This window comes from Lissotriton helveticus, chromosome 6, assembly GCF_964261635.1.
Source record: "Lissotriton helveticus chromosome 6, aLisHel1.1, whole genome shotgun sequence".
Lineage (NCBI taxonomy): Eukaryota > Metazoa > Chordata > Amphibia > Caudata > Salamandridae > Lissotriton > Lissotriton helveticus.
Genome location: NC_136067.1, coordinates 1,945,140,016 through 1,945,166,446, shown reverse-complemented (window position 1 = coordinate 1,945,166,446; position 26,431 = coordinate 1,945,140,016). Strand labels below are relative to the sequence as shown.

Here is a 26,431-nt window from a genome sequence, read left to right as displayed (position 1 = left end):
ACGGGGTGGGAAGAAGGGTGCAAGGTAGAGGGGAGAAGGGTGCAAAGCAGAGGGGAGAAGGGTGCAAAGCAGAGGGGAGAAGGGTGCAAGGCAGAGGGGAGAAAGGTGTAACGGGGAGGGGAGAAGGGTGCAACGGGGACGGGAGAAGGGTGCAAAGCCGAGGGGAGAAGGGTGCAAGGCAGAAGGGAGAAGGGTGCAAGGCAGAGGGGAGAATGGTGCAACGGGGTGGGAAGAAGGGTGCAAGGTGGAGGGGAGAAGGGTGCAAGGCAGAGGGGAGAAGGGTGCAAAGCAGAGGGGAGAAGGGTGCAAAGCAGAGGGGAGAAAGGTGCAACGGGGTGGGAAGAAGGGTGCATGGTGGAGGGGAGAAGGGTGCAAGGCAGAGGGGAGAAGGGTGCAAAGCAGAGGGGAGAAGGGTGCAAGGCAGAGGGGAGAAAGGTGTAATGGGAGGGGAGAAGGGTGCAACGGGAGAAGGGTGCAAAGCAGAGGGGAGAAGGCTGCAAGGCAGAAGGGAGAAGGGTGCAAGGCAGAAGGGAGATGGGTGCAAGGCAGAGGGGAGAATGGTGCAAGGCAGAGGGGAGAATGGTGCAAGGCAGAGGGTAGAAGGGTGCAAGGCGGAGGGGAGAAGGGTGCAAGGCGGAGGGGAGAAGGTGACAAGACAGAGGGTAGAAGGATGCAAGGCAGAGAGGAGAAGGGTGCAAGGAAGAGGGGAGACGGGTGCAAGGCAGAGAGGAGAAGGGTGCTAGGTAGAGAAGGGTACAAGGCAGAGAGGAGAAGGGTGCAAGGCAGAGAGTGGAAGGGTGCAATGTAGAGAAGGGTTCAAGGTGGAAGGTAAGAAGGGTGCAAAGCAGAGGGGAGAAGATGCAAGGCACAGAGGAGAAGGGTGCAAGTCAAAGGGGAGAAGGGCACAAGGCAGAGGTGAGAAGGGCGCAAGGCAGAAAGGAGAAGGGCGCAAGGCGGAGAGGAGAAGGGTGCAAGGTACAGGGGAGAAGGGTGCAAGTCAAAGGGGAGAAGGGCACAAGGTAGAGGGGAGAAGGGCGCAAGGCAGAGAGGAGAAGGGCGCAAGGCAGAGAGGAGAAGGGTGCAAGGTACAGAAAGGTGCAGGGCGGAGGGGAGAAGGGTGCAAGGCAGAGGGGAGAAGGGTACAACAGGGAGTGGGAGAAGGGTGCAAGACAGAGGGGAGAAGGGTGCAAGGCAGAGGGGAGAAGGGTGCAAGGCAAAGAGGAGAAGGGTGCAAGGCAGAGGGAAGAAGGGTGCAATGCAGAGTGGAAAAGGGTGCAAGGCAGATAGGAGAAGGGTGCAAGGCAGAGGGGAGGAGGGTGCAAGACAGAGGGGGGAAGGGTGCAAGGCAGAGGGGAGAATGGTGCAAGGCAGAGGGGAGAATGGTGCAAGGTAATAAAGGGTGCAAGACGGAGGTGGAGTAGGGTGCAATGCAGAGGGGAGAAGGGTGCAAGGCAGAGAGGAGAAGGGTGCAAGGCAGAGGGAAAAAGGGTGCAAGGCAGAGAGAAGAAGGGTGCAAGGCAGAGGGAAGAAGGGTGCAAGGCAGAGAGGAGGAGGGTGCAAGGCAGAGGGGAGAAGGGTGCAAGGTAGACAAGGGTGCAAGGCAGAGGGGAGAAGGGTGCATGGCAGATAGGAGAAGGGCGCACGCCAGAGGGGAGAAGGGTGCAAGGCAGAGAGGAGAAGGGTGCAAGGCAGAGAGGAGAAGGGTGCAAGGCAGAGAGGAGAAGGGTGCAAGGCAGAGAGGAGAAGAGTTCAAGGTGGAGAGGAGAAGGGTGCAAGGCAGAGGGGAGAATGGTGGAACGGGGAGGGGGAGAAGGGTGCAAGGCGGAGGGGAGAAGGGTGCAAGGCAGAGGGGAGAATGGTGCAACAAGGAGGGGAGAAGGATGCAAGGCGGAGGGGAGAAGGGTGCAAGGCGGAGGGGAGAAGGGTGCAAGGCAGAGGGGAGAAGGTTGCAAGGCAGAGGGGAGAAGGGGGCAAGGTAGAGAGGAGTAGGGTGCAAGGCAGGGAGGAGAGGGGTGTAGGGCGGAGGGGATAAGGGTGCAAGGCAGAGGGGAGAAGGGTGCAAGGCGGAGGGGAGAAGGGTGCAAGGCAGAGGGGAGAAGGGTGCAAGGTGGAAAGGAGAAGGGTGCAAGGCATGGGGAGAAGGGTGCAAGGCAGAGTGGAGAAGGGTGCAAGGTAGAGAAGGGTGCAATGCAGAGGGGGAGAAGGGTGCAAGGCAGAGGGGAGAAGGGTACAAGGCAGAGGGGAGAATGGTGCAAGGCAGAGGGTAGAATGGTGCAAGGTAGAAAAGGGTGCAAGCTGGCGGTGGAGTAGGGTGCAAGGCAGAGAGGAGAAGGGTGCAAGGCAGAGGGGAGAAGGGTGCAAGGCAGTGAGGAGAAGGGTGCAAGGCAGTGAGGAGAAGGGTGCAAGGCAGAGGGGAGAATGCTGCAAGGCAGACTGGGGAAGGGTGCAAGGCAGAGGGGAGAATGGTGCAAGGTAGAAAATGGTGCAAGGCAGAGGTGGAGTAGGGTACAAGGGGGATGGGGAGAAAGGTTCAAGGGGGAGAAGGGTGCAGGGGGGGCGAGAAGGGTGCAAGGCAGAGGGGAGAAGGTTGCATGGGGGATGGTGATGAAGTTAAAAATGTGCCCTCCGGAAACATTTCTGCGGATGCCCATGAAACACACACTACTTTGTGAGAGAGAGTGGGAGAGAGTGGAGACAGAGTGGAGGGAGAGAGAGTGGAGACAGAGAGTGGAGAGAGAGAGAGTGCACAGAGACAGTGGAGAGAGAGATAGAGAGAGTAGAGAGAGAGGGTGGAGCGAGAGGGTGGAGGGAGAGACAGTGGAGAGAGAGTGGAGAGAGAGTGGAGAGAGAGAGTGGAGGGAGACAGTGGAGAGAGAGTGGAGAGAGTGGAGAGGAAGAGAGTGGAGAGAGAGAGTAGAGAAAGAGTGGAGAGAGAGACAGTGGCGAAGGCGTGAAGAGAGATTAGAGAGAGTGGAGGGAGACAGTGGAGAGAGAGTTGAGAGAGAGGGGAGGGGAGAGAGAGAGATTGGAGAGAGAGACAGTGGAGAGAGAGAGTAGAGTGGGAGAGTGGAGAGAGAGAGTGGAGATAGAGAGTGGAGAGTGGAGGGAGATTGGAGAGTGGAGGGAGAGAGAGAGAGAGGAGAGAGAAAGAGAGTGGAGAGACAATGGAGAGAGAGAGCGAGAGAGAATGGAGAGAGAGAGTGTGGAGAGAGAGAGTGGAGAGAGAGAGAGTGGAGAGAGAGAGATGCGAGAGAGTGGAGAGAGAGTGGAGAGAGAGGGAGTGGAGAGAGTGGAGATAGAGTGGAGAGAAAGTGGAGAGAGAGAATGGAGAGATTGGAGAGAGAGTGGAGAGAGAGTAGAGAGAGAGAGTAGAGAAGGAGAGAGAGGAGAGAGAGTGTAGAGAGAGTGCAGAGAGACAGTGGAGAGAGTGAGAGTAGAGAGAGAGGGTGGAGCGAGAGATTGGAGAGTGACAGTGGTGATAGAGTGGAGAGAGGGTGGAGAGAGAGAGTGGAGGGAGACAGTGGAGAGAGAGTGGAGAGAGAGTAAAGAGAGAGAGAGTGGAGAGAGAGTGGAGAGACAGTGGAGAGAGTGAGTGAAAGAGAGTGGAGAGGGAGAGTGGAGAGAGAGAGAGAGGAGCGAGAGCGGAGAGAGAGTGGAGAGAGAGGGAGTGGAGAGAGAGTGGAGAGAGAGTGGAGAGAGAGTGGAGAGGGAGTGGAGAGAGTGGAGACAGAGTAGAGAGAGAGAGAGTGGAGAGAGAGTGGAGAGAGAGTGGAGAGAGAGAGTAGAGAGAGAGAGAGAGAGAGAGAGAGAGAGATAGGGGGGGAGAGGGGAGAGAGAGTGGAGAGAGAGGGAGTGGAGAGAGAGAGTGTGGAGAGAGAGTGGAGAGAGAGAGTGGAGAGTGGAGAGTGGAGTGGGAGAGAGAGAGAGAGAGAGAGAGAGAGAGAGAGAGAGAGAGAGAGAGAGAGAGAGGAGAGGGAGTGGAGAGAGAGGGAGTGGAGAGAGTGGAGAGAGAGTGGAGAGTGGAGAGAGAGAATGGAGAGACTGGCGAGAGAGAGAGTGGAGAGAGAGTAGAGAGAGAGTAGAGAGAGAAGAGAGAGAGAAGCGAGAGAGTGGAGAGAGAGTAGAGAGAGAGAGTAGAGAGAGAGAAGAGAGAGAGAAGGGAGAGAGTGGAGAGAGAGTGGAGAGAGAGTGGAGAAAGAGTGGAGAGAGAGTGGGGAGAGACAGTGGAGAGAGAGAGTTGAGAGAGAGTGGAGAGAGAGAGGAGAGAGGGTAGAGAGAGAGAGATTGGATAGAGAGAGTGGAGAGAGAGAGTGGAGAGAGAGAGAGTGGAGAGAGGGTAGTGAGAGAGTGGAGAAAGAGTGAAGAGAGAGTGGGGATAGAATAGAGAGTGGGGAGAGAGTGGAGAGAGAGTGGAGAGAGACAGTGGAGAGAGACAGTGGAGAGAGACCGTGAAGAGAGACAGTGGAGAGAGAGAGAGAGTAGAGAGAGCAGAGAGAGTAGAGAGAGCAGAGAAAGTAGAGAGAGTAGAGAGAGAGAGTAGAGAGAAAGAAGGGAGAAAGGATGGAGTGAGAGAGAAGGGAGAGAGGGTGGAGAGAGAGAGTGGAGAGAGAGTAGAGAGAGAGTGGATGGAGACAGTGGAGGGAGAGGGTGGAGGGAGACAGTGGAGGGAGACACTGGAGGGAGAGAGAGTGGAGGGAGAGAGAGTAGGGAGAGAGTAGAGAGAGAGAAAGTGGAGAGAGAGACAGTGGAGGGAGAGTGGAGAGAGAGACAGTGGAGCTAGAGTGGACAGAGTTGAGAGAGAGAATGGAGAGAGAGTGGAGACTAACTGACTGACTCAGAGACTGAATAGTGACTGACTGAGAGACTGACTTGCTGAGAAACTGACGGAGAGAGAGAGAGAGACTGGCTGACTGAGGGAGTGACTGACTGACTGACAGAGAGAGAGAGAGACTGATTGAGAGTGAGACTGACTGACAGAGAGAGAGACTCACTGACTGACCGAGGTAGAGAGATACTGACTGACAGAGAGAGAGACTGACTGACCGAGAGACTGAGAGAGAGAGGTAGAGACTGACTGACTGAGAGAGACTGACTGAGAGAGAGACTGACAGAGAGAGAGAGGGAAAGCGAGACTGACTGAGGTAGAGAGAGAATGACTGACTGATAGAAACTGACTGACTGAGAGAGAGAGAGACTGACTGGTAGAGAGGAGAGACTGACTGACAGAGAGAGGGACTAAGAGAGAGAGAGACTGAGAGACTGACTGGCTGAGAGAGAGACTGACAGAGAGATAGACTGACAGAGAGAGAGACTGACAGAGAGAGAGAGAGAGACTGACTGACAGAGAGAGAGAGACTGAGAGAGACTGGCTGACTGTGAGAGAGAGAGAATGACTGACTGAGAGAGACTGACTAAGGGAGAGAGAGACTGTCTGGAAAACTGACTGACTGAGAGAGGGAGAGACTGAGAGAGAGAGGCTGAGAGAGAGAGACTGACAGAGAGACTGACAGAGAGAGAGACTGACAGAGAGTGGGACTGACAGAGAGAGGGACTGACAGAGAGAGACTGACAGAGAGAGAGACTGACTGACTGACAGGCTGAGAGAGAGAGAGACTGACTGACTGACTGACTGACTGAGATAGACTGAATGGCAGAGAGAGATAGACTGACTGACAGAGAGAGACTGACTGACTGAGAGAGAGACTGACTGACGGACTGACAGAAAGAGAGAGATAGAAAGACTGACAGAGAGAGACTGACTGACAGAGAGAGAGAGACTGACAGAGAGAGAGAGAGAATGTGAGGGAATTGGGGTCAAAGTGTGTATGAAGCTATGCAATGCCTCTTAAGATTGCTATTGTCTACTAATAAAAATATATTATCGGGGTCTCCGCCATGGAAAGCAATGCACCGCTGCCCATGCTAATATCTAGCAGACACCGCCACCATATCTAGCCCCTTCTCCGCCCGGTGAACTGGTTGACCGGCGGAAAACCAACGGAAAGTCTTTCTGTCCACTGGAGTCCCCCCGCCATACTAATACAGCGGGGGGAAATGGGTGGCGGGCGGGGTAAGATGTAAGACGGATCTCCACCGCCATGTGGGCGGAGGAGATCCGCCCTACATCCTAATAGACCCCTAAGACTCTATTCACATAAACTATCTACCAAAGGATAGCTGGATTTGAAGCATTTTAAGAATTTGAAGCACAAGATAGTGCCAACTATGATAAATCCAAAAAAAGCATAGTGCTATGATCTAATAAAGGAGAGATTAACATGAAGTGGAGATAACTCTTCAAAAACAAGAAATAACACTAGGGAAATGTAACTACATTTGGGGATAAGTACAAAGAACTCAATTCAGTGTTAGGAAGGAAAATTAGCTGAGGTTTGTATATCCATTGGAGGAGGAATCGGTGGAATGTCAGCCTGAATTTATTGTGCATAAATTTCTTAAAACGCTGCCCCTGACATTCAAAGTGGGAGTAACCGTAATGCATGTTTTTATTTTATAAACTTTTGTAAAAAGATATCAGAAACTGTATTTTAGGCATGTAATTGGTTCAATAATAATTATTAATCTTTAAATGTAAAGGTTGTCTGGAGTAAAACGGCACGTATTGGATGCGCATGTCATCAATGTTCTCGTTCTGTCCTGTATGTTTGCCATTACGCTCCTCAGTAAGTACTGTTTTTTTTAACTTACAACAATGTTTTTATGATTTTATGATAATCCTGTTATATTAGCCTGAATGCTAAGGCTTAAGCTTATGCTTTTTTGCTGATGCACCATTTTATATATGCCTTTCATATGCTCCAATTGTGCCATCTCTATGTTGCTTTACATGCCTTTGTTGAAGGCACGTACATACAGCGAACGTGATCATTTTTGGAAATTTACTCTATCTAACAGTTCCTGCGGTTGTCATTTTGAAGAATTTTTAAGGATTTAAATGCATTTTCACCAGAAGTCGTGGATAAGTAAAAGAACATCATTGATGATGAACTGTATTATCAGAAAAACAGATGTACCCAAAATGTAATCATATTCATAAAGTGATAACAACTGTAGTGGGTACCTAATGGCAAGCCTGTGGGTAGGTATTGGATAAATATATTTAAAAAACAAATTATTAATGCGCACCGTGTTATCATCACAAGTATACTAACACCAAGAGGGATAGAGAGGGAACATAAGTGATTACTGTGCAGTGGCACAAATCGTGTTATTTAAAACTGCCCTCACTCACACACAGATGTGTGTGATATGCTTCATCATCCGGTCTGCTTACAATACACCCTGGCGTAACCACGCACAGGATGGAGCATAGGGAGGGGGAAGACAAACAACATAAAAAATGAATCAAAAAGGTGTAAATATGTGCTACAACAAAAGACTTGGAACAGTGATAGAACAAGTGCAGTGAAACAAACAGGTGGTTAAAACTGGCTCATGGGTGACCTATAAATCCCCTTTATTCCAGGATCCCCCAGCCAGGATTAAAATAGTGAAGGATGAGCGTGTTTTAGAGCTAATTAGGTACTCATAACACCCCTCCTTAAACTGCCAAAGATGTCAACATTTTTCGACCGTGTTGATATACCCACAATCAAGGGTTAAGTCGGTCTTCCTCAGGACTTTTATCAGTCCCAGTCACGATAACCCCGTTACCTTAATTTGGTCAATTTCCGGGGCTCAAAGCCTAAAGAGATTCAAACGTGTGGAGGCAGTTCCCCTTACACAGGATACAAATACGAGTTCATCAGTATCTCGAACTCAAAATGACGGAAAGCAGGGAGGACCCCTGAGAACACAATTGTTCCGAAGGTGGTCCTCTCAGAAACGCTTACCTCTCACGAGGCAAGCGTTACATCAGCAATTAGTTGACTATTCTGAAGACAGATAGGTAATAGGAAATTGTTGATGCAAAAATGGACACTGGAAACCTCATTGTGCATTTATACTCAATTGGTAAATAATATAGTAGGGCAGGAGACCTCAATTCCAAAATGCATGCGTCCAGTTTCCCTGCTGTGCTCAGCAGTATATGTGGCTGAAAATGAACAAAAAAAACAGGAATTCACAGAAAAAATGGTAATATGATTGCACTTGCATTAAAAAAAACCTCAGCACTGAAAAAATAAATAAAGTTTAAAGTGAGGGTTATACATAGGTGTTGAAATAAAAACCAATTATAGTTTACTCAACTAACTATGATTTGCACCTGCACCTTGCACTGCTCATCACTGGTTATATGATAAATGACCATATTTATGACATCACTGATGACTTCTCAAATGACATCATTGATGGCATTACTGATTGCATCAGACAATAATTGTTACAGCAACCTGTATGGTTTAATTGAAGTAATTGTCAAGTCTGCTGTTTATCCCGTCCCCTGGGAACCCCATAATCACAGCTGTGGGCTGGAAGAGTCTCTCCAGTGAGCGTTTCCACTTGTGCCTTTGGGATCCCAGCTATTACTCATCTCTTCAACTCCAAAATGACAATCATCTGCCTGAGGATTTGTAGCTGAGTTTTAAGTTTACTCTTGCAACTCTCTAGTTCAGGTTTTCGGAAAAAATCTTTTCTCTTTCCATCATGGCCGTGCTCCTTTCTTTCTTCCTAACTTTCCCAAACCATTGTTTTTGATGTAAATTGCTTTTTTTTTTTACTATTAAAAGGCCTCAGTCTGGTTGGAGGGTATGTCACAAACAAACCTTTTTCCTTCGCTTGTTCTTGACTCTCTCTAAATGCACACCCTGACTCTTTGCTCTTGGGACTTCCTCCCCTGGATGCCTGACTCCTTGTTTTCTCTAAACTTGTGAAGACTTTATCAGCAAGGATAGTTTTTTACTTATTTGGCATTTTCTTCATGCCAAGATGGCAGCTTCTTGAGGGCAACTGCAGACTACTTATTTCACTGCTTGGAGACAATGTGGCTTCCAGAAACAGTTTATCTTAGCTTAGACTGCGGACAACCCAGATCTGGATTATGGTAAGTGCCCAGTCCTGAAGAGATTGCTTCGCCAAAACATCTGACTGTTTCTGGCAAGGATCCTGGTATTGGCCTGGCTTTTTTCTTCAGCAACAAACTCTGGAATTGGACCAACTGAGGACTGAGAATGTTGTCCTTCATCAAGGTATCTATGCCATCAGCCCCTCATTATCAAAGGATTCTGAAGATCGAATATGATTGAAAATTTGTGGATGGCCTGGTGGTTTTGCCTTTAAATATGGACAACGCTCCTCTGACTGATCCAAAGTGGGACAACAGATTGGTTCCTTGCATGGTACAGATCTGACTTGAACACCTGCTCTAGTTGTTGCTGAATAATTAACCAGATGTTTTGGGCAAAGTTCAAGAATCTATTTAAGATACCGGATCCTAAAGCTTCTGCTTATTGTACTTAGGTTCACTAGTCTTCTGATGAGACCACCTTGGTGGAAGCAACTTAGATGACTTTATTATGGGGAGGGTTACTGGAGGAGTTAAAGTGTGAGCTGGCAAGAATGCCTTGAGCTTCCTAGTTTTCTGAACTTCTAGGCCAGGTTCTCCTGATTGAACTTTGAGGAGAATGGAAAAACAGAGAAGTCCAAGATTCCCTTCAACTCCTTATTTACGAATCTTTATGGTAACTGAGCCAACTGCAAAGCCAACTATCCCTTCTAAGGTGCTTGATGAGCCAGTGCAGTTTTCATCCACTAAAAGACCCTTGTTCAATGCTGAAAGCGAACAAAGACTTAAGGCACATATGTGCCTCTACTGGGAGAGTCCTAAGAATCAGCTTCAGACTTTTACTGTTCAACCCTCCTGGACACAGGAAACTGCCAGGTTTGATCTTTTGTGAGGCATAAAGGAGCAGGACATTTCGCTTTCATTAAAGTTTTTATTTTAGGATCAATTCAGACACAAAAGAGTGTTAATTGGATCCCCAAGTCCCTCCTGGCCAATCTGTTTCTTTTACTGCCCAGTGAGATTCCAGTGCCTTTTGCATGTACCTCGACTTGAGTTGTACCCAGATACTCTACATTTTGTTCACAGGATCATATCCAGATTAAGTCCAAACAATCAACAGATCCCATTTAACTTCAGGTCTCAAGATTTCCATCACAGTTTCACACCAAGAGTTGTTATGCAGTCATAAGGGGATGGTTGCTTTTGATTGAATCTCTTCTCTCAACTTTGCCATAGTGTTTAGGATACCCTGTCTGGAACAACACAACCCTTATGTTAATTCTGGGGGAATTGGCAGGGTCCTATCTTTGTCATCACAGTTCTGGAATGGTAACTGTTACTATGAAACAATGTTTTTGGGCTCACGTTGTACAAGAACTATCTGAAGGCCAGTCTCAATATACAATCACCCAGTCTTTGCCCATTACTTGGCATACTAGGAAATGTTATTGTCTTTCAGAAGCCTAGCTCTGTTTCAGCTCTGTTTCTCTCCCTCCTCAGAGAGGATTGGGATGTGCTTTCCTAAACATACCTATAGACATACTTCCCTATGATAGAATGGATTCTCTGTCCCAGCAAGCGAAAACATTTCTGAAAGAATATTTGGACGAGAATTTTCAGAATGGCTTGATTGTCCTGTCTACATCACTCACTGGAGCTCCATGTTTCTTTGTCTCTAAGCAGAGACCTTCCATCAGTTAAAGTGGGTTAAATAGGAACTCTAAGGTCTATTACCAGCTTCCACTCATCAAAGTCACACTTGAGTACCTTCGTGGTGCAAAATGTTTCGCAAAGTAAGATCCCTGCGGAGATTACCATCTGCTCCGGATTAGAGAAAGTGATGAGTAGAACATGGTCTTTCGGACGCCCTTAGGACACTAAGAATATTGGGTCATGCCCTTCGGTCTTACAAATGTTCAGCCAGTTTTTCAGTGGTTCATCATTAGCATGTTCTCGAACATCCAGTTTCTTGTGATATACGTGGAAGATATTCTGATCTTCGTTGCTACCCTTCTGGAGCACTGAATCGATGTTCATTCAGTTCTTCTTTATCTCATAGAAACTCATCTATCCTGTAAAGTGAAGTGTGAATTCAAGAAGACAGAAGGTGAGTCTCTACAGTATTGTCTTTCACTAGGAAGAGTATCTATGGACTTTATTATGGGCTCTGCCATTTTGGACTGGCCAAGCCCCAAGTCAATCCAGGAGATGCAGAGATTGTAGGACTGGTAAACTCTTATAGACAATAAAAACTTTGCTCAAATGACCTGTCACAGTTCAGCCCCTTTGAAGAAGGAAAACCTAACTAAAGGTTTTTCCCTGACTCCAAAGTCTCAAGAGGCCTTTATTAAGCTCAAGAGGACTTGTACCCAAGCCCTTATTCTGGGTCACACAGTTCCATCTAAAAAGTTTATAGTGGCAACCAACGCCTCTAATTTTGCTGTGGGAGCAGTTCGGCTTCAGCACCAGGAGGAGGATAACCTGAGGCATACCATCTTTTATCTCTCCACTGCCTTGAGCTCTTGTGAACAAAGGTATTCCATTTTGGAATACAGCTGTTGGCCATTAAACATGCCTGAGTGGTGGCATCTCTTAATGGGACTAGTTGAACCCTTTGAGTTTCAGACAGAACATCGGAATCTACAGCTTCAGCAGAGCATGCAATGTAAAATTAGAAGACAAGCTTGCTGGGTCTATTCTCACAATTACATTTTTGTCCCCACAAAGAAAGGACAGGCCTACCTTTTTTTAATGTGTGGCCACCACACCAGGAGTCGTCTCAGGCTGAGGGGGTGGGGCCGAGGATGAGGACCTCCGTCTTGTTTGTGTCAGGTTCCACGGCGCCGGTCGATAAAGGGCCGCCACGGGGAACATAAACTACAATTCCCGGCATGCCGCGCGTACGTCACGCACCAACGTGAGCGGCGCGCGCATGCCAGGAAATAAAGGGCTGAAATGGACGGCGGTGGAACGCCGATAATTCCGTCTTAGCGGTGGCGTTTCCTGGACTTCTGGGTTTGAAGTGGTACAGGTATTCTGAGGATTCCACCCCCCGTCAGAATCGTGAGTACTTGGTATCGCTAGGGGGTGTGTGGCGTTGGTAGTTTCGATCCCAACAACACACCCACTGCCTGTTCAGATCTCTGAAGGTATCCCTCGGAGGATTGGTACTCGGAAACTCTGTGACTTCATTGTTCGTTATTGCATCCAGGTGGCTTTACGTTTGGTCATTTGGGTAGTGGACCAGTTGCTTGTTGTGAGCCAAACAAAGCCGACCTGGGTAACTTGACGGTGTACATATTGTAAATACTTGCAGGCTTGCGCAGTGGCGATAGGACTCACCTGGTGCCTTATTGAGCCTCGCTACTGTTGGCCCTCACAATGTACAATCTCTCATAACTGTGAAGGGCGCAAGTGTAAGAACAACAGCGTTACAGAGTGACATTAACTCTGTGAACTCCTTGTGAAGTGTTTCCTGCCATTGAATCTTACGGAGGAGTATCCGAAGATTGCAGAGTTCATTATTGTTTCTTTGCTTCTCTTTAACAGGAGACAGGAGGGGTATTGGACGCAAATAGGGGAATTGAGGAATTGCCCATTTATAGAAACATCCCACATTGTTCAGGTTGGGCACAGTTCTCCTAACCTCACCATACCCCTGTCTCCATTGGATTAGATCCTTGTGTATTTTTCTTTACAGGTAATGAGTGGGGTGCAGTAGAGGGTGTGTTGGGGTTGAGGAATGTAGACCACACCGCTCTAGAGTAGGGAGATAGGGCGTTCTAATTTGTTGTTCTTTGTTGTTGCAGATCTCCCTCCCTGCTGTTCCCTTCCTTTCCCGCGCCCGCTGTATTATCTTAGTTGTTCGTTTCTAGTATATGAACACTGAGGTTGTTCGGTAGGGCCGGGATTCGGACTCTCATCACAGCCCCGAGAAAGTTGGGAGCCGAGCCTGATAGTTTGAATTCAGCTTCAGCCTTCTGTCCTTCATTCATTCGGCGACGGCCTTCATTCCTCTGTCGAGGTTGGCTTTGGCGGTGTGGGGGTCTTCGTTGAGGGATATGATCAGCTGGGTGTTGTTGGTATAGGAAATTATGTTGAGGCTAGGTTGTCGTGCGACGTGGGCGAGTGGTGCCATGTAGATATTGAAAACCGTCGGGCTGAGGGATGATCCCTGTGGAACGCCACAGATGATCTTGGTGGTTTTGGAGCGGAAGGGTGGGAGGCGGACGCTCTGTGTTCTGCCAGAAAGGAAGGATGTGGTCCAGGCCAGGGCCTTCTCTTGGATACCGGCGTCATGGAGGCGTGCTGTTAGGGTGCGGTGGCAGACCATGTCGAAGTCTGCTGATAGGTCCAGAAGGTTGAGGGCTGTTGTTTCTCCTTTGTCCGTAAGGATCCTGATGTCGTCGGTGGAGGCGATGAGGGCGGTCTCGGTGCTGTGGTTGCTGCGGAAGCCGGACTGGGATGGGTCCAGGATGTTGTTGTCTTCGAGGTAGCGGGTCAGCTGTCTGTTGACGATCTTCTCCGTGACTTTCGCCGGGAAAGGGAGCAGGAGATGGGCCGGAAGTTCTTGAGGTCATTGGGGTCCGCCTTGGGTTTCTTCAGTAGGGCGTTGATCTCGGCGTGTTTCCAGCTCTCTGGGAAGGTTGCTGTCTCGAAGGAGATGTTGATTGTATTCTGGAGATGGGGTGCGATGGTTGTGCTGGCTTTGTTGAAAACGTGGTGAGGGCATGGGTCAGATGGGGATCCAGAGTGGATGGAGTTCATGGTCTTGATGATGTCGTCGGCGCTGACGTTGGACCAGGCGGTCAGGCGACTGGTGCGGGTGGTGGTCGCAGGGGTGGTGGTCTCGGCAGTGGATGCGGGGGTGGCGGTGTTGAAGCTGTCGTGGATGTCGGTGATCTTGCGATGAAAGAAGGTGGCCAGTGAGTTGCACAGGTCTTGTGATGGTGGAATGTCGTTGGTGTTGGAGCTGGGGTTGGAGAGTTCTTTCACGATGTTGAAGAGCTCTTTGCTGTTGTGTGCATTGTTGTCTAGGCGGTCCTTGAAGGCGGTCCTCTTGGTGGTCCTGATGAGTTGGTGCTGTCTGCGGGTGGCATTCTTGTGAGCTGTGTAGCTGTCTGGTGTTCGGTCGCTGAGCCAGCTGTTCTCCAGCTTCCGACAGGTGTGCTTGGAGGTCCGGAGGTCTTCGGTGAACCATGCGGCTTTCTTGTTGGTGTGATTGGTGGCGGAGGTCTTGAGTGGGGCGAGGGTGTCGGCACAGTCGTTGATCCACTGTTTGAGGTTGATGGCGGCGGTGTCGGAGTCGGTGGGGTCGGCGGGTGGTCCCAAGGTGAGGGTGGTGGTCAGTTGGTCCTCGATGACCTTGCCCCAGCAGCGGTGTGGCATTTGTTGGGTGCGGTGGTGTGTGGTGTGTTTCCTGAAGGTGAAGTGGACACATCTGTAGTCTGTCCAGTGGGGTTCGGTGGTGTGTTTGAAGGAGACGTGGGGACTTGCGGAGAAGATGCGGTCCATTGTGTGTCCAGTGGCATGGGTGGGTGTCGTTACGAGCTGTTTGAGTCCGAGGTTGGCGAGGTTGTCGATCAGGGTGGTGGAATTGGCGTCGTTGTTGTTCTCGAGGGGGAAGTTCAGGTCCCCGAGGAGGATGTAGTCCATGGAGGCGAGGGCGTTGGTGCTGATGAGGTCGGCGATGGAGCCGCTGAATTGTGGTCGGGGTCCGGGTGGTCTGTAGATGAGTGTTCCTCTGAGGGTGGTGTTGGGGTTGGTGTGGATCTGGAAGTGCATGTGCTCGGCGGTGGTGAGGGTGTCGTCAGTGTTGGTCGAGACTCTGAGAGTGTCCTTCTGGATTATGGCGATTCCCCCTCCCACTCCGTTAGTGAGGTCTCTGCGGCAGATCTTGTAGCCTTCTGGGATGGCCATGGCGATGTCTGGTGCCGAGGTGGCGTTCAGCCAGGTCTCTGTCAGGAAGGCGACGTCGGGGGTGGTTGAGTCTAGGAGGTCCCAGAGTTCGATGGCGTGCTTCTGAGCGGAGCGGGTGTTGAGGAGGATACATCGGAGGTGGTTGGGTTCTCTGGTCAGTCGTGACATTTTAAATATCATTATTGATAAAATCACTGTTGACATCTCAAATTACATCATTGATGACATTACTGATTACTGTATGTAGTCATTGTGACAGCATCCTATAGGGTGTGTGGACTGAAGTAATTCAGCAAGCCACACCTGCGCCCAATTTTCTGTCACAAATTAGGTGCTAAAGGACCAAACTCTTTAATAACGAGCACAATTTGTTGAATGATTTCCAACTGACCCATATATAAGAACTCATCAGCCAAGCCCTATGGCTAAGCCTTGGCTATTTGGTACAGCACTTCTCACACACATACATTCTGCAATTCTGAGCTGAATAGAATGGCATACAATCTCACACCCATGCTTAGAAAAGTACTGTGAGTAAAACAATTGCTAAGTGGATCACCCTTACGTTCTATATTATTCACCAATGTGCAGTGCTTTAAAAGATTCCGTGGGGGACACGTGGCCAAGAAGGCGGCGAGGTAGGACTTCTTCTCCCGAGCTCCTGCCCGCCGTCCACCGCAAATAGCTTCTAATAGCACCCTGGAGGAACCGAGAACACTGAAATTGCTGGCGGAATCCCGCGCTGTCCTGCTCTCCTGATGGGAGCTTCGGCGGTGAGCCTGGGATGCTAAGCCCGACAGTAAACTTGAGCCAAGCGGCAACACTACTGGTGTGGAGGAGGCCTGACGACAGGTGAGGTCCTTGACGGAGCCCGCCGAGGCCTGCTCTCAGTTCCACGGTCTCCGCCCGTCGCACTCAAGGCAGCTCGAGGGAGACGGCGTTCCCGGTGGGGCACCCGTTACGATAGCGGCCAGATGCGGGGGGACGCCCCCTGCATTCGGGATGCCAGAGGAGTACCGAGAAGACCTACTGGTCTTGTCCCTCTGGTCGGGAGTGAGGTGAGGCCCTCCCCCTGTTTGCCCTGCAATACCGCATTGGCACTGCTGTGCGGAGAACGGTCAGCTCAGGCCGCGGCCCCAAGCCTGCCCCCAGGACTGCGCAGCTGCCCAGTTTCGAGCGGCAGCGCCGCCCACTGTGGACCTCGACTTGCGGTGCGGTGGACTGCGGGCCCGCTGACGGAGGGGCCGTGGCGGCTGTGCGCTGTGGTCAGTGGGCCGCGTAGCGGGGGAGGAGGCCCCCAAGCACCACCCAACTGAGGCCCCACGCGGTGTGGACCGGCCCGCAGTGCAGCAGCACACTTGGAAGCTGCGCCAGCCTTAAGATCCGGATCTGGGCCTAGTGAGGATCGGAATCACCGGCACCACCCCCGGCGCATACTGCAGGCGGGGGCTCCGCGCTCCATAGGCGCAGGCAACAGGGGCTTTGTGTCGCCACCACGCAGAAGTTGACTACTGAGGGGCCCCGGAGCGGGGAGAGACACCTAGGCCTCAAGAGGACCCCTGCACAGAGAGGACAAAAACTGGGGTGAGGAGGCACCTCCAGCTGCTGTACCGGCCTTGAAGCCCAGGACCCGGGCCCACTGACGATTGTGCAAACCTACGGCTGGGGGCGAGTGGCTTCGCCCTTAAATGCAGCTTTAAAGGGGGTACCAGGCCTATAGCACAGACACTTGGGGGCGTTCTTAGGTTCTGACTCGCCCGGCCTCACCAACATGGGCGGTAGGAGACACCAGGTGTGGCCGCGGCCGAGGGGAACACAGCTGCCAACAGATTGCTACACTCAATACCACGCGACCTAGAGTGGGGCCTCCCAGAGTGGGACACTGTGCTGAGCTGAAGGGAGAGGGCCCTGTGGTCCTGGAGGCCCTGCAAGAAGTGTAACTTGCCCAGTGGAGTGGCCCACTTCTCAGGAGCACACGCCCAGCCTCCCGGCCCTACCCCATTGCTGCCTCTGGAGACTTGGTAGTATGTCCAAGTCTAGGACCAATAAGACGGAGGGCCTCAAAGACATTTTAGCAGCTCACTCTCCAACCCCGACATGGCGGCTGCGACCCCGGAGGCTGAGGTGAGACAAGGCCCCACAGCCACTGGAGACGAGCCCATCACGAAAGCCTTCCTCGAATCTTTGTTCCTCACCCTCGGAGAGGATATTCGGTCGGTCAAAACAGAATTCGCCGCAGAGGTTAAGGAACTACGACGAGATGTCGACGGAGTTGGGGAGCAGGTGGCTTCTCTGGAGGAGAGATACGACGCTACGGTCACCGATCAAACCACGCTGCAACAAGAGATGATCAGGCTCCAGGATCAAAACGTTGATCTGCAGACTCAGATGGAAGACCTGAAGAACAGCTCTCGGTGGTACAACATCCGGATATGAGGAGTCAAACTCTCCAAGGACACCCGCAACATCTTTGTGTTCACTCAGGGTCTCTTCCACTTCATCCTGGGTGAGACGCAGACCTCCTACGTTGTCCTGGACAGAGCACATAGAGTGGGGCCGCCTCGAGCTCCTAATGCCCCACCAGTGGACATTCTGGTATGTGTGCAGGACTTCAGGACCAAAGAGGCCATACTCACTAAGGCACGGTCTGTCCACCCCATCTCATATCAGGGTCACTCCCCGGTGTTGTACCAAGATTTAGCCCTGATCACTCTGCAAAGACGCCGCCAATTCTGACCAGTCACAGATCATCTTCGACAACAAGGGGTCTCGTACTCCTGGGGCCACCCCTTTCGCCTTATCTTCCGGCATGATGAGAAGCTCTACCAGATCCGTTCACTCAAGGAAGCCTGCCGCCTACTGGGATTGACGGAGCCTCCTGAAGACGACGACGACCGCAGCTCTACCTCGAAGCCTGAGATCTCCCCGTTGGGATGGCAGTGCCAAGGCAGGCGGCGACGCCCGGGGCGGCCGCCTAGATCTGAGATTGCCAGGAGCCAGCAAGAAGCCATGTCCGCAGCCACTATGTCCCTAGCTGGAGAGGACTCTACCGCCAAATGATCGCCACTGCTCTGCTGATCACACTGATGACTCCATTGTTGTCTTAAGGACTCCTTTTTCCATAAGCACTAAATTGGTTAGTTCGGGAGAGGACCACATGACCAACGTTGGCTCTTTTATCGGGCTACCACAAGGATCCAGGAATTCAATTGAAATTATTTCTGAGGTGAGGTGTGAGATGATCAAGGGTTTCTACGCTTTGCAGCAACTTTATAACATTACTTTGATTAAAGAATGTCCTGTGAACCTTTTGATATGTTCTTTGGTAGAAGTAGCATTTTATTTGAAAATGATTCATGTGACACATCACAGTTTTTCCCAGTAACATTTTGATCATGTCTGTGTGATATTTCAACCTCTGTTAAGGTAAAATTGGGAGAAGAATTTGTTACCTGGGGAGCCTCCTTAGTGTTTATTCGTACACCTGGAGCAAATTGCACAGGTCGTGTAGCTTCAGAGCTGTGACTCCTTAATGAGGGTTGAGCTTGTACTGTGTGATGTGGAATGATAGTTTCATTACTGTATCCTTCACAGATGTTTCGCTTATGGTTCAGCTCCTTTTGAGTGCCTTCTTCTATTAGGCCAGATGCAAACCCAGCAACTGGTTGTAAATAACACTTTACACTAGAAATAGGGTTCTTTACCTCCTGATTATGAACTGCACCTTCTGGGCCTTTTTATTTAAGGCTTCAGTACCTGCCATATTAAAGTGCAACAGTAGCTCCTCCTGTGACTTCGATTGTTGGAGGGGAGATTTTACATTGTTTGGGGTGGAATCCTGCTTAGTGGCATCCTATTTTCGAATATCGGATGCTCTGTTTCATTTAATGCATTCATTCAATTAATTCAAACAATTAAATAGCCAATGTGACAATAAATTGGTTAGTAAAGGTTTGAAATAATTGGATTGGTTGATTATTGAATGAAACAACATATGCATATTATGTCAATCCCTTCACCTTCCTATGGCAAAATGTGATTTTTGGATGTGCAATTATTGTTGAGCAACATGATTGCTACTTTGAGGCTTTGTAATAATAGTAATTATTGAGTAATATGAATGATAGGATGCTATAGGGACCAAACACCTCCAGGATGTCAAGAACGCACAGCAGCGAGCGATCCGAGTCCGCTAAGTACAATCGGACATTATCCACCTAAAGTGAGACCATGTCCTCCCAGTCTGGATCTCACATCAGGCCCCTGACATGCATGTGTCCCCCTGAAGCCAAGTCGCCCGAGTCTCAATAGTGATTGCGAAAAAGAGTGGTGAGGGGATACTCTTGCCTGGTGCCCCTCCCCAGCCTAAGTTCCTATGACCTGGCCGTGTTGGACCTGAGAACCTTAGGGTTGTCTATCCTCCTTGTTTTTTCTTACCTCGTTTTTGCTGGATTTAGGACTCTGTGCACTTTATTACTGCTAACCAGTGCTAAATTGCTTGTGCTCTCTCCCCTTAACATAGTGTTATTGGCTCGCCCCCAATTGTCATATTTAGTTTACTTATAAGTCTCTAGTAACGTGATACTACATGTACCCAGTTTTAGGAAACAGGGGTCCTTAGCTTATCGAGATTAAAAGCATAAATGAAATATAGACCACGATGGGGAGCTATATTAATCCTCTGTCCAGCCGGACAGGGTATTTATTTAAACACAGTGAATAGGCATTTTCATGAATAGTATTAGGCACAATCCTGTACCTTACTCATAGAGGACACACAACAAAAGAAATAGGTAGAAGAATAGAAAGGGATTTCACAGGCAAAAGAAAAGAGCAGAGTTGGCCACTTATAAATGTTAAATTGAAGTGTGTGCCAAACAGCGCTAAACACAACTAGAGTAAAACACAGTGGTTAGGTTGTGAAAGCACTATATACAGTCTACGTTTCGATCCCTTTAAGCTCTGATTACACAGGAATCATCATCAGGACTACAATTTGACAAACATTTGCCTGCCTGGTATTGTGATACAACCGCCTAACTTTCATAAGGTGACGGTCCACCCATTGAGGGTAGGACTCAGGGGTCCGTATTTAAGCCAACGAGAATTTTCTGTAGTGCAATAACCTCGTTGGAGGCGGTTTAGTTGAACCCGCACGGTCCGGTCAGGGCAGTTTACATGGAACTGCAATTTCCGAATTAGTGTCAGCGCCTTAATAGTACAGGGACTATGTTGTGAAGGGTTTTCTGGTGGCCAAGGAACGGTGTCTTCTATTTTAAAACCAGTAGCGATCGAGTGAATGTCGACGCTGTATCTTGGTAGTGCAAGGACTACGTTGCCGATGGTGTTCTGGGGGCCGAGCAATCGAGAGAATGTCGACGCTGTTTCTTGGTAGTACAGTGACTACGTTGTAGTTGGTGTTCTGGGGACCGGGGAAACAATCTCCTATCCGACCATTGCTGCTGAGGCCACAGCAGCAGTGGTCGGATACAAGTCTGCCCACACCTTCGAGTAAAAGGCCTTTTCAAAATTTAATGAAAGTAGGATTGTGGGCTCACCTACCTTTTCCCAATGGGCCAAACACCCAAACAAACATCGCAGATTGTGCCTGGTTACTCAGTACGATTCAGAAAAGGGGGTGGTGATGAACAGAGTGTCTGAATTAAGCAGACCACTCTTACCCAGTCCAAAGATCAGGGCTTGATCCATCACCGTTATTTATCTCACTGCCCCATCCCAGCTCAGAACCTGGCTATGCAAATTAGTCTGTCCCTGGCCCAGTGCATCATGGGAACAGGGCAGACCAAACTACCAAGCCAATTCTTCACCAGAAAGGAGACAAGCTACCGGGGACCGGTTTCTGGCATTTCAGCCTCTTCGGCCCGGCTTGCTTGAATCCTGATGGAGCAGTGAGAAAGGGACTCATGTCTGAGTATACCCTGCCACACCTATAGTGGCCAAAAACGATTCAGAAAAGGGGGTGGTGATGAACAGAGTGTCTGAATTAAGCAGACCACTCTTACCCAGTCCAAAGATCAGGGCTTGATCCATCACCGTTATTTATCTCACTGCCCCATCCCAGCTCAGAACCTGGCTATATGCAAATTAGTCTGTCCCTGGCCCAGTGCATCATGGGAACAGGGCAGACCAAACTACCAAGCCAATTCTTCACCAGAAAGGAGACAAGCTACCGGGGACCGGTTTCTGGCATTTCAGCCTCTTCGGCCCGGCTTGCTTGAATCCTGATGGAGCAGTGAGAAAGGGACTCATGTCTGAGTATACCCTGCCACACCTATAGTGGCCAAAAACGATTCAGAAAAGGGGGTGGTGATGAACAGAGTGTCTGAATTAAGCAGACCACTCTTACCCAGTCCAAAGATCAGGGCTTGATCCATCACCGTTATTTATCTCACTGCCCCATCCCAGCTCAGAACCTGGCTATATGCAAATTAGTCTGTCCCTGGCCCAGTGCATCATGGGAACAGGGCAGACCAAACTACCAAGCCAATTCTTCACCAGAAAGGAGACAAGCTACCGGGGACCGGTTTCTGGCATTTCAGCCTCTTCGGCCCGGCTTGCTTGAATCCTGATGGAGCAGTGAGAAAGGGACTCATGTCTGAGTATACCCTGCCACACCTATAGTGGCCAAAAACGATTCAGAAAAGGGGGTGGTGATGAACAGAGTGTCTGAATTAAGCAGACCACTCTTACCCAGTCCAAAGATCAGGGCTTGATCCATCACCGTTATTTATCTCACTGCCCCATCCCAGCTCAGAACCTGGCTATATGCAAATTAGTCTGTCCCTGGCCCAGTGCATCATGGGAACAGGGCAGACCAAACTACCAAGCCAATTCTTCACCAGAAAGGAGACAAGCTACCGGGGACCGGTTTCTGGCATTTCAGCCTCTTCGGCCCGGCTTGCTTGAATCCTGATGGAGCAGTGAGAAAGGGACTCATGTCTGAGTATACCCTGCCACACCTATAGTGGCCAAAAACGATTCAGAAAAGGGGGTGGTGATGAACAGAGTGTCTGAATTAAGCAGACCACTCTTACCCAGTCCAAAGATCAGGGCTTGATCCATCACCGTTATTTATCTCACTGCCCCATCCCAGCTCAGAACCTGGCTATATGCAAATTAGTCTGTCCCTGGCCCAGTGCATCATGGGAACAGGGCAGACCAAACTACCAAGCCAATTCTTCACCAGAAAGGAGACAAGCTACCGGGGACCGGTTTCTGGCATTTCAGCCTCTTCGGCCCGGCTTGCTTGAATCCTGATGGAGCAGTGAGAAAGGGACTCATGTCTGAGTATACCCTGCCACACCTATAGTGGCCAAAAACGATTCAGAAAAGGGGGTGGTGATGAACAGAGTGTCTGAATTAAGCAGACCACTCTTACCCAGTCCAAAGATCAGGGCTTGATCCATCACCGTTATTTATCTCACTGCCCCATCCCAGCTCAGAACCTGGCTATATGCAAATTAGTCTGTCCCTGGCCCAGTGCATCATGGGAACAGGGCAGACCAAACTACCAAGCCAATTCTTCACCAGAAAGGAGACAAGCTACCGGGGACCGGTTTCTGGCATTTCAGCCTCTTCGGCCCGGCTTGCTTGAATCCTGATGGAGCAGTGAGAAAGGGACTCATGTCTGAGTATACCCTGCCACACCTATAGTGGCCAAAAACGATTCAGAAAAGGGGGTGGTGATGAACAGAGTGTCTGAATTAAGCAGACCACTCTTACCCAGTCCAAAGATCAGGGCTTGATCCATCACCGTTATTTATCTCACTGCCCCATCCCAGCTCAGAACCTGGCTATATGCAAATTAGTCTGTCCCTGGCCCAGTGCATCATGGGAACAGGGCAGACCAAACTACCAAGCCAATTCTTCACCAGAAAGGAGACAAGCTACCGGGGACCGGTTTCTGGCATTTCAGCCTCTTCGGCCCGGCTTGCTTGAATCCTGATGGAGCAGTGAGAAAGGGACTCATGTCTGAGTATACCCTGCCACACCTATAGTGGCCAAAAACGATTCAGAAAAGGGGGTGGTGATGAACAGAGTGTCTGAATTAAGCAGACCACTCTTACCCAGTCCAAAGATCAGGGCTTGATCCATCACCGTTATTTATCTCACTGCCCCATCCCAGCTCAGAACCTGGCTATATGCAAATTAGTCTGTCCCTGGCCCAGTGCATCATGGGAACAGGGCAGACCAAACTACCAAGCCAATTCTTCACCAGAAAGGAGACAAGCTACCGGGGACCGGTTTCTGGCATTTCAGCCTCTTCGGCCCGGCTTGCTTGAATCCTGATGGAGCAGTGAGAAAGGGACTCATGTCTGAGTATACCCTGCCACACCTATAGTGGCCAAAAACGATTCAGAAAAGGGGGTGGTGATGAACAGAGTGTCTGAATTAAGCAGACCACTCTTACCCAGTCCAAAGATCAGGGCTTGATCCATCACCGTTATTTATCTCACTGCCCCATCCCAGCTCAGAACCTGGCTATATGCAAATTAGTCTGTCCCTGGCCCAGTGCATCATGGGAACAGGGCAGACCAAACTACCAAGCCAATTCTTCACCAGAAAGGAGACAAGCTACCGGGGACCGGTTTCTGGCATTTCAGCCTCTTCGGCCCGGCTTGCTTGAATCCTGATGGAGCAGTGAGAAAGGGACTCATGTCTGAGTATACCCTGCCACACCTATAGTGGCCAAAAACGATTCAGAAAAGGGGGTGGTGATGAACAGAGTGTCTGAATTAAGCAGACCACTCTTACCCAGTCCAAAGATCAGGGCTTGATCCATCACCGTTATTTATCTCACTGCCCCATCCCAGCTCAGAACCTGGCTATATGCAAATTAGTCTGTCCCTGGCCCAGTGCATCATGGGAACAGGGCAGACCAAACTACCAAGCCAATTCTTCACCAGAAAGGAGACAAGCTACCGGGGACCGGTTTCTGGCATTTCAGCCTCTTCGGCCCGGCTTGCTTGAATCCTGATGGAGCAGTGAGAAAGGGACTCATGTCTGAGTATACCCTGCCACACCTATAGTGGCCAAAAACGATTCAGAAAAGGGGGTGGTGATGAACAGAGTGTCTGAATTAAGCAGACCACTCTTACCCAGTCCAAAGATCAGGGCTTGATCCATCACCGTTATTTATCTCACTGCCCCATCCCAGCTCAGAACCTGGCTATATGCAAATTAGTCTGTCCCTGGCCCAGTGCATCATGGGAACAGGGCAGACCAAACTACCAAGCCAATTCTTCACCAGAAAGGAGACAAGCTACCGGGGACCGGTTTCTGGCATTTCAGCCTCTTCGGCCCGGCTTGCTTGAATCCTGATGGAGCAGTGAGAAAGGGACTCATGTCTGAGTATACCCTGCCACACCTATAGTGGCCAAAAACGATTCAGAAAAGGGGGTGGTGATGAACAGAGTGTCTGAATTAAGCAGACCACTCTTACCCAGTCCAAAGATCAGGGCTTGATCCATCACCGTTATTTATCTCACTGCCCCATCCCAGCTCAGAACCTGGCTATATGCAAATTAGTCTGTCCCTGGCCCAGTGCATCATGGGAACAGGGCAGACCAAACTACCAAGCCAATTCTTCACCAGAAAGGAGACAAGCTACCGGGGACCGGTTTCTGGCATTTCAGCCTCTTCGGCCCGGCTTGCTTGAATCCTGATGGAGCGGTGATGGATCAAGCCCTGATCTTTGGACTGGGTAAGAGTGGTCTGCTTAATTCAGGCACTCTGTTCATCACCACCCCCTTTTCTGAATCATTTTGTCCACCATAAGCGTGGAAGGGTATACTCAGATGTGAGTCCCTTGCTCATTGCACCATCAGGATTCAAGCAAGCCGGGCCGAAGACGCCTGAAATGGCAGAAACCGGTCCCCGGAAGCTGGTTTCCTTCCCAGCACAAGAATTGGCTTGGTAGTTTGGTTTGCCCTGTTCCCATCATGCACTGGGACAGGAACAGACTAATTTGCATATAGCCAAGTTCTGAGCTGGGATGGTGCAGTGAGCTAAAAAACGGTGATGGATCAAGCCCTGATCTTTGGACTGGGTAAGAGTGGTCTGCTTAATTCAGGCACTCTGTTCATCACCACCCCCTTTTCTGAATCATTTTGTCCACCATAAGCGTGGAAGGGTATACTCAGATGTGAGTCCCTTGCTCATTGCACCATCAGGATTCAAGCAAGCCGGGCCGAAGACGCCTGAAATGGCAGAAACCGGTCCCCGGAAGCTGGTTTCCTTCCCAGCACAAGAATTGGCTTGGTAGTTTGGTTTGCCCTGTTCCCATCATGCACTGGGACAGGAACAGACTAATTTGCATATAGCCAAGTTCTGAGCTGGGATGGTGCAGTGAGCTAAAAAACGGTGATGGATCAAGCCCTGATCTTTGGACTGGGTAAGAGTGGTCTGCTTAATTCAGGCACTCTGTTCATCACCACCCCCTTTTCTGAATCATGGTTACTCAGTACAGCGTAAACCGCAACTGATCTGGAGCTATTTTTCAATCTACGATCCTCATGAGCATGAAAGCCAGTACTTGAGCCAGTATTTTTGTTTAGATGTTCAGCAATGAGATCGGCCTATAAGAGGCTCAATCATCCCTGGGCATCCCTTCCATATGGATGAGGATGATTTCTGCCTACCTCAGCTCTCCAGGAAGATTGCCACTCTGTGACACTTCCTCAAACATCACCTTCTTGTGGCCCACTATGAGGGATTTTTCCCATTAGAAAAACTCTGCCAGAAACCCATATGGTTGAATATAATGCAACCCACTGGTTCCACAGCTAGACTACAGCCTCTAAGTTCTGCTAAACTGTTAGTACTCCCTCTAGGAACCTACTTGCCTCCTCCTGAAGGTGGTGAACCTGAAGATTGCTCACAAACTGCCCCAGGTTGCCCGGGGTTCTCCCTCAGTTTTGAACTGGTCACCCACTCAAGTGCTCCACAAAGGCATGGGCTAAAGCATCTGGAGATGTACCATGGAGTACCGAGGCTGCCACCAAGTGTATCAATCTCTGACCCTCCTCCTTCAAGGCTAGCCAAACCAACAGCCTTTTTCCCCATTTAATGCACCCTACCCGGTTTAGTTCAGAAAACCTGCTGTGCCTCCTGGTATGCTGGGCTGCAATATTCCTCCTGAAGCATTTCCAGGCCTCACGCCTGCTCAGTGGTAGTGTGGGACAAGTACTCTTCCTCCACCTGCACTAGCCTCGCATCCAACTCACCTCTCTCTCTCCTGCTTTTTCCCTGGATAAGGGTTATTAAATCACGCAGCAGCATCCATTTATCTGCCTGCCAGACTAATGTGCTGGAGCTTACCAACCCCGCATTGTCCTTAAAATAGTTGACAGTTGCCTGTTGAATTAGGGCCCGCATGGTGTTATTCATCAACTCCCAGGGGTCCAACCTCCACCCCTGCACAGGTCTGAGCATTTTCGCTTTGAGCATCATCCCCAGGGGGGCATGGTCTTATGTCCCCCTAGGTAGGAAGTCTACGTTCCCAAAGGTCTAGATATGTACGCATAG

At 50.0% G+C, this 26,431-nt stretch overlaps 1 protein-coding gene across 1 annotated transcript in view; it reads left to right on the top strand.

The window, feature by feature from the left end:
* The window catches only part of LOC144762941 (serotriflin-like), a 173,416-nt gene that overhangs the window by 112,178 nt on the left and 34,807 nt on the right, over positions 1-26,431 (top strand). Inside the window, exon 6 of the mRNA XM_078648241.1 lies at positions 6,598-6,683. Within this exon, the coding sequence (XP_078504367.1) occupies positions 6,598-6,683 (86 nt within the window). The remainder of the gene's footprint in view (positions 1-6,597; positions 6,684-26,431) is intronic.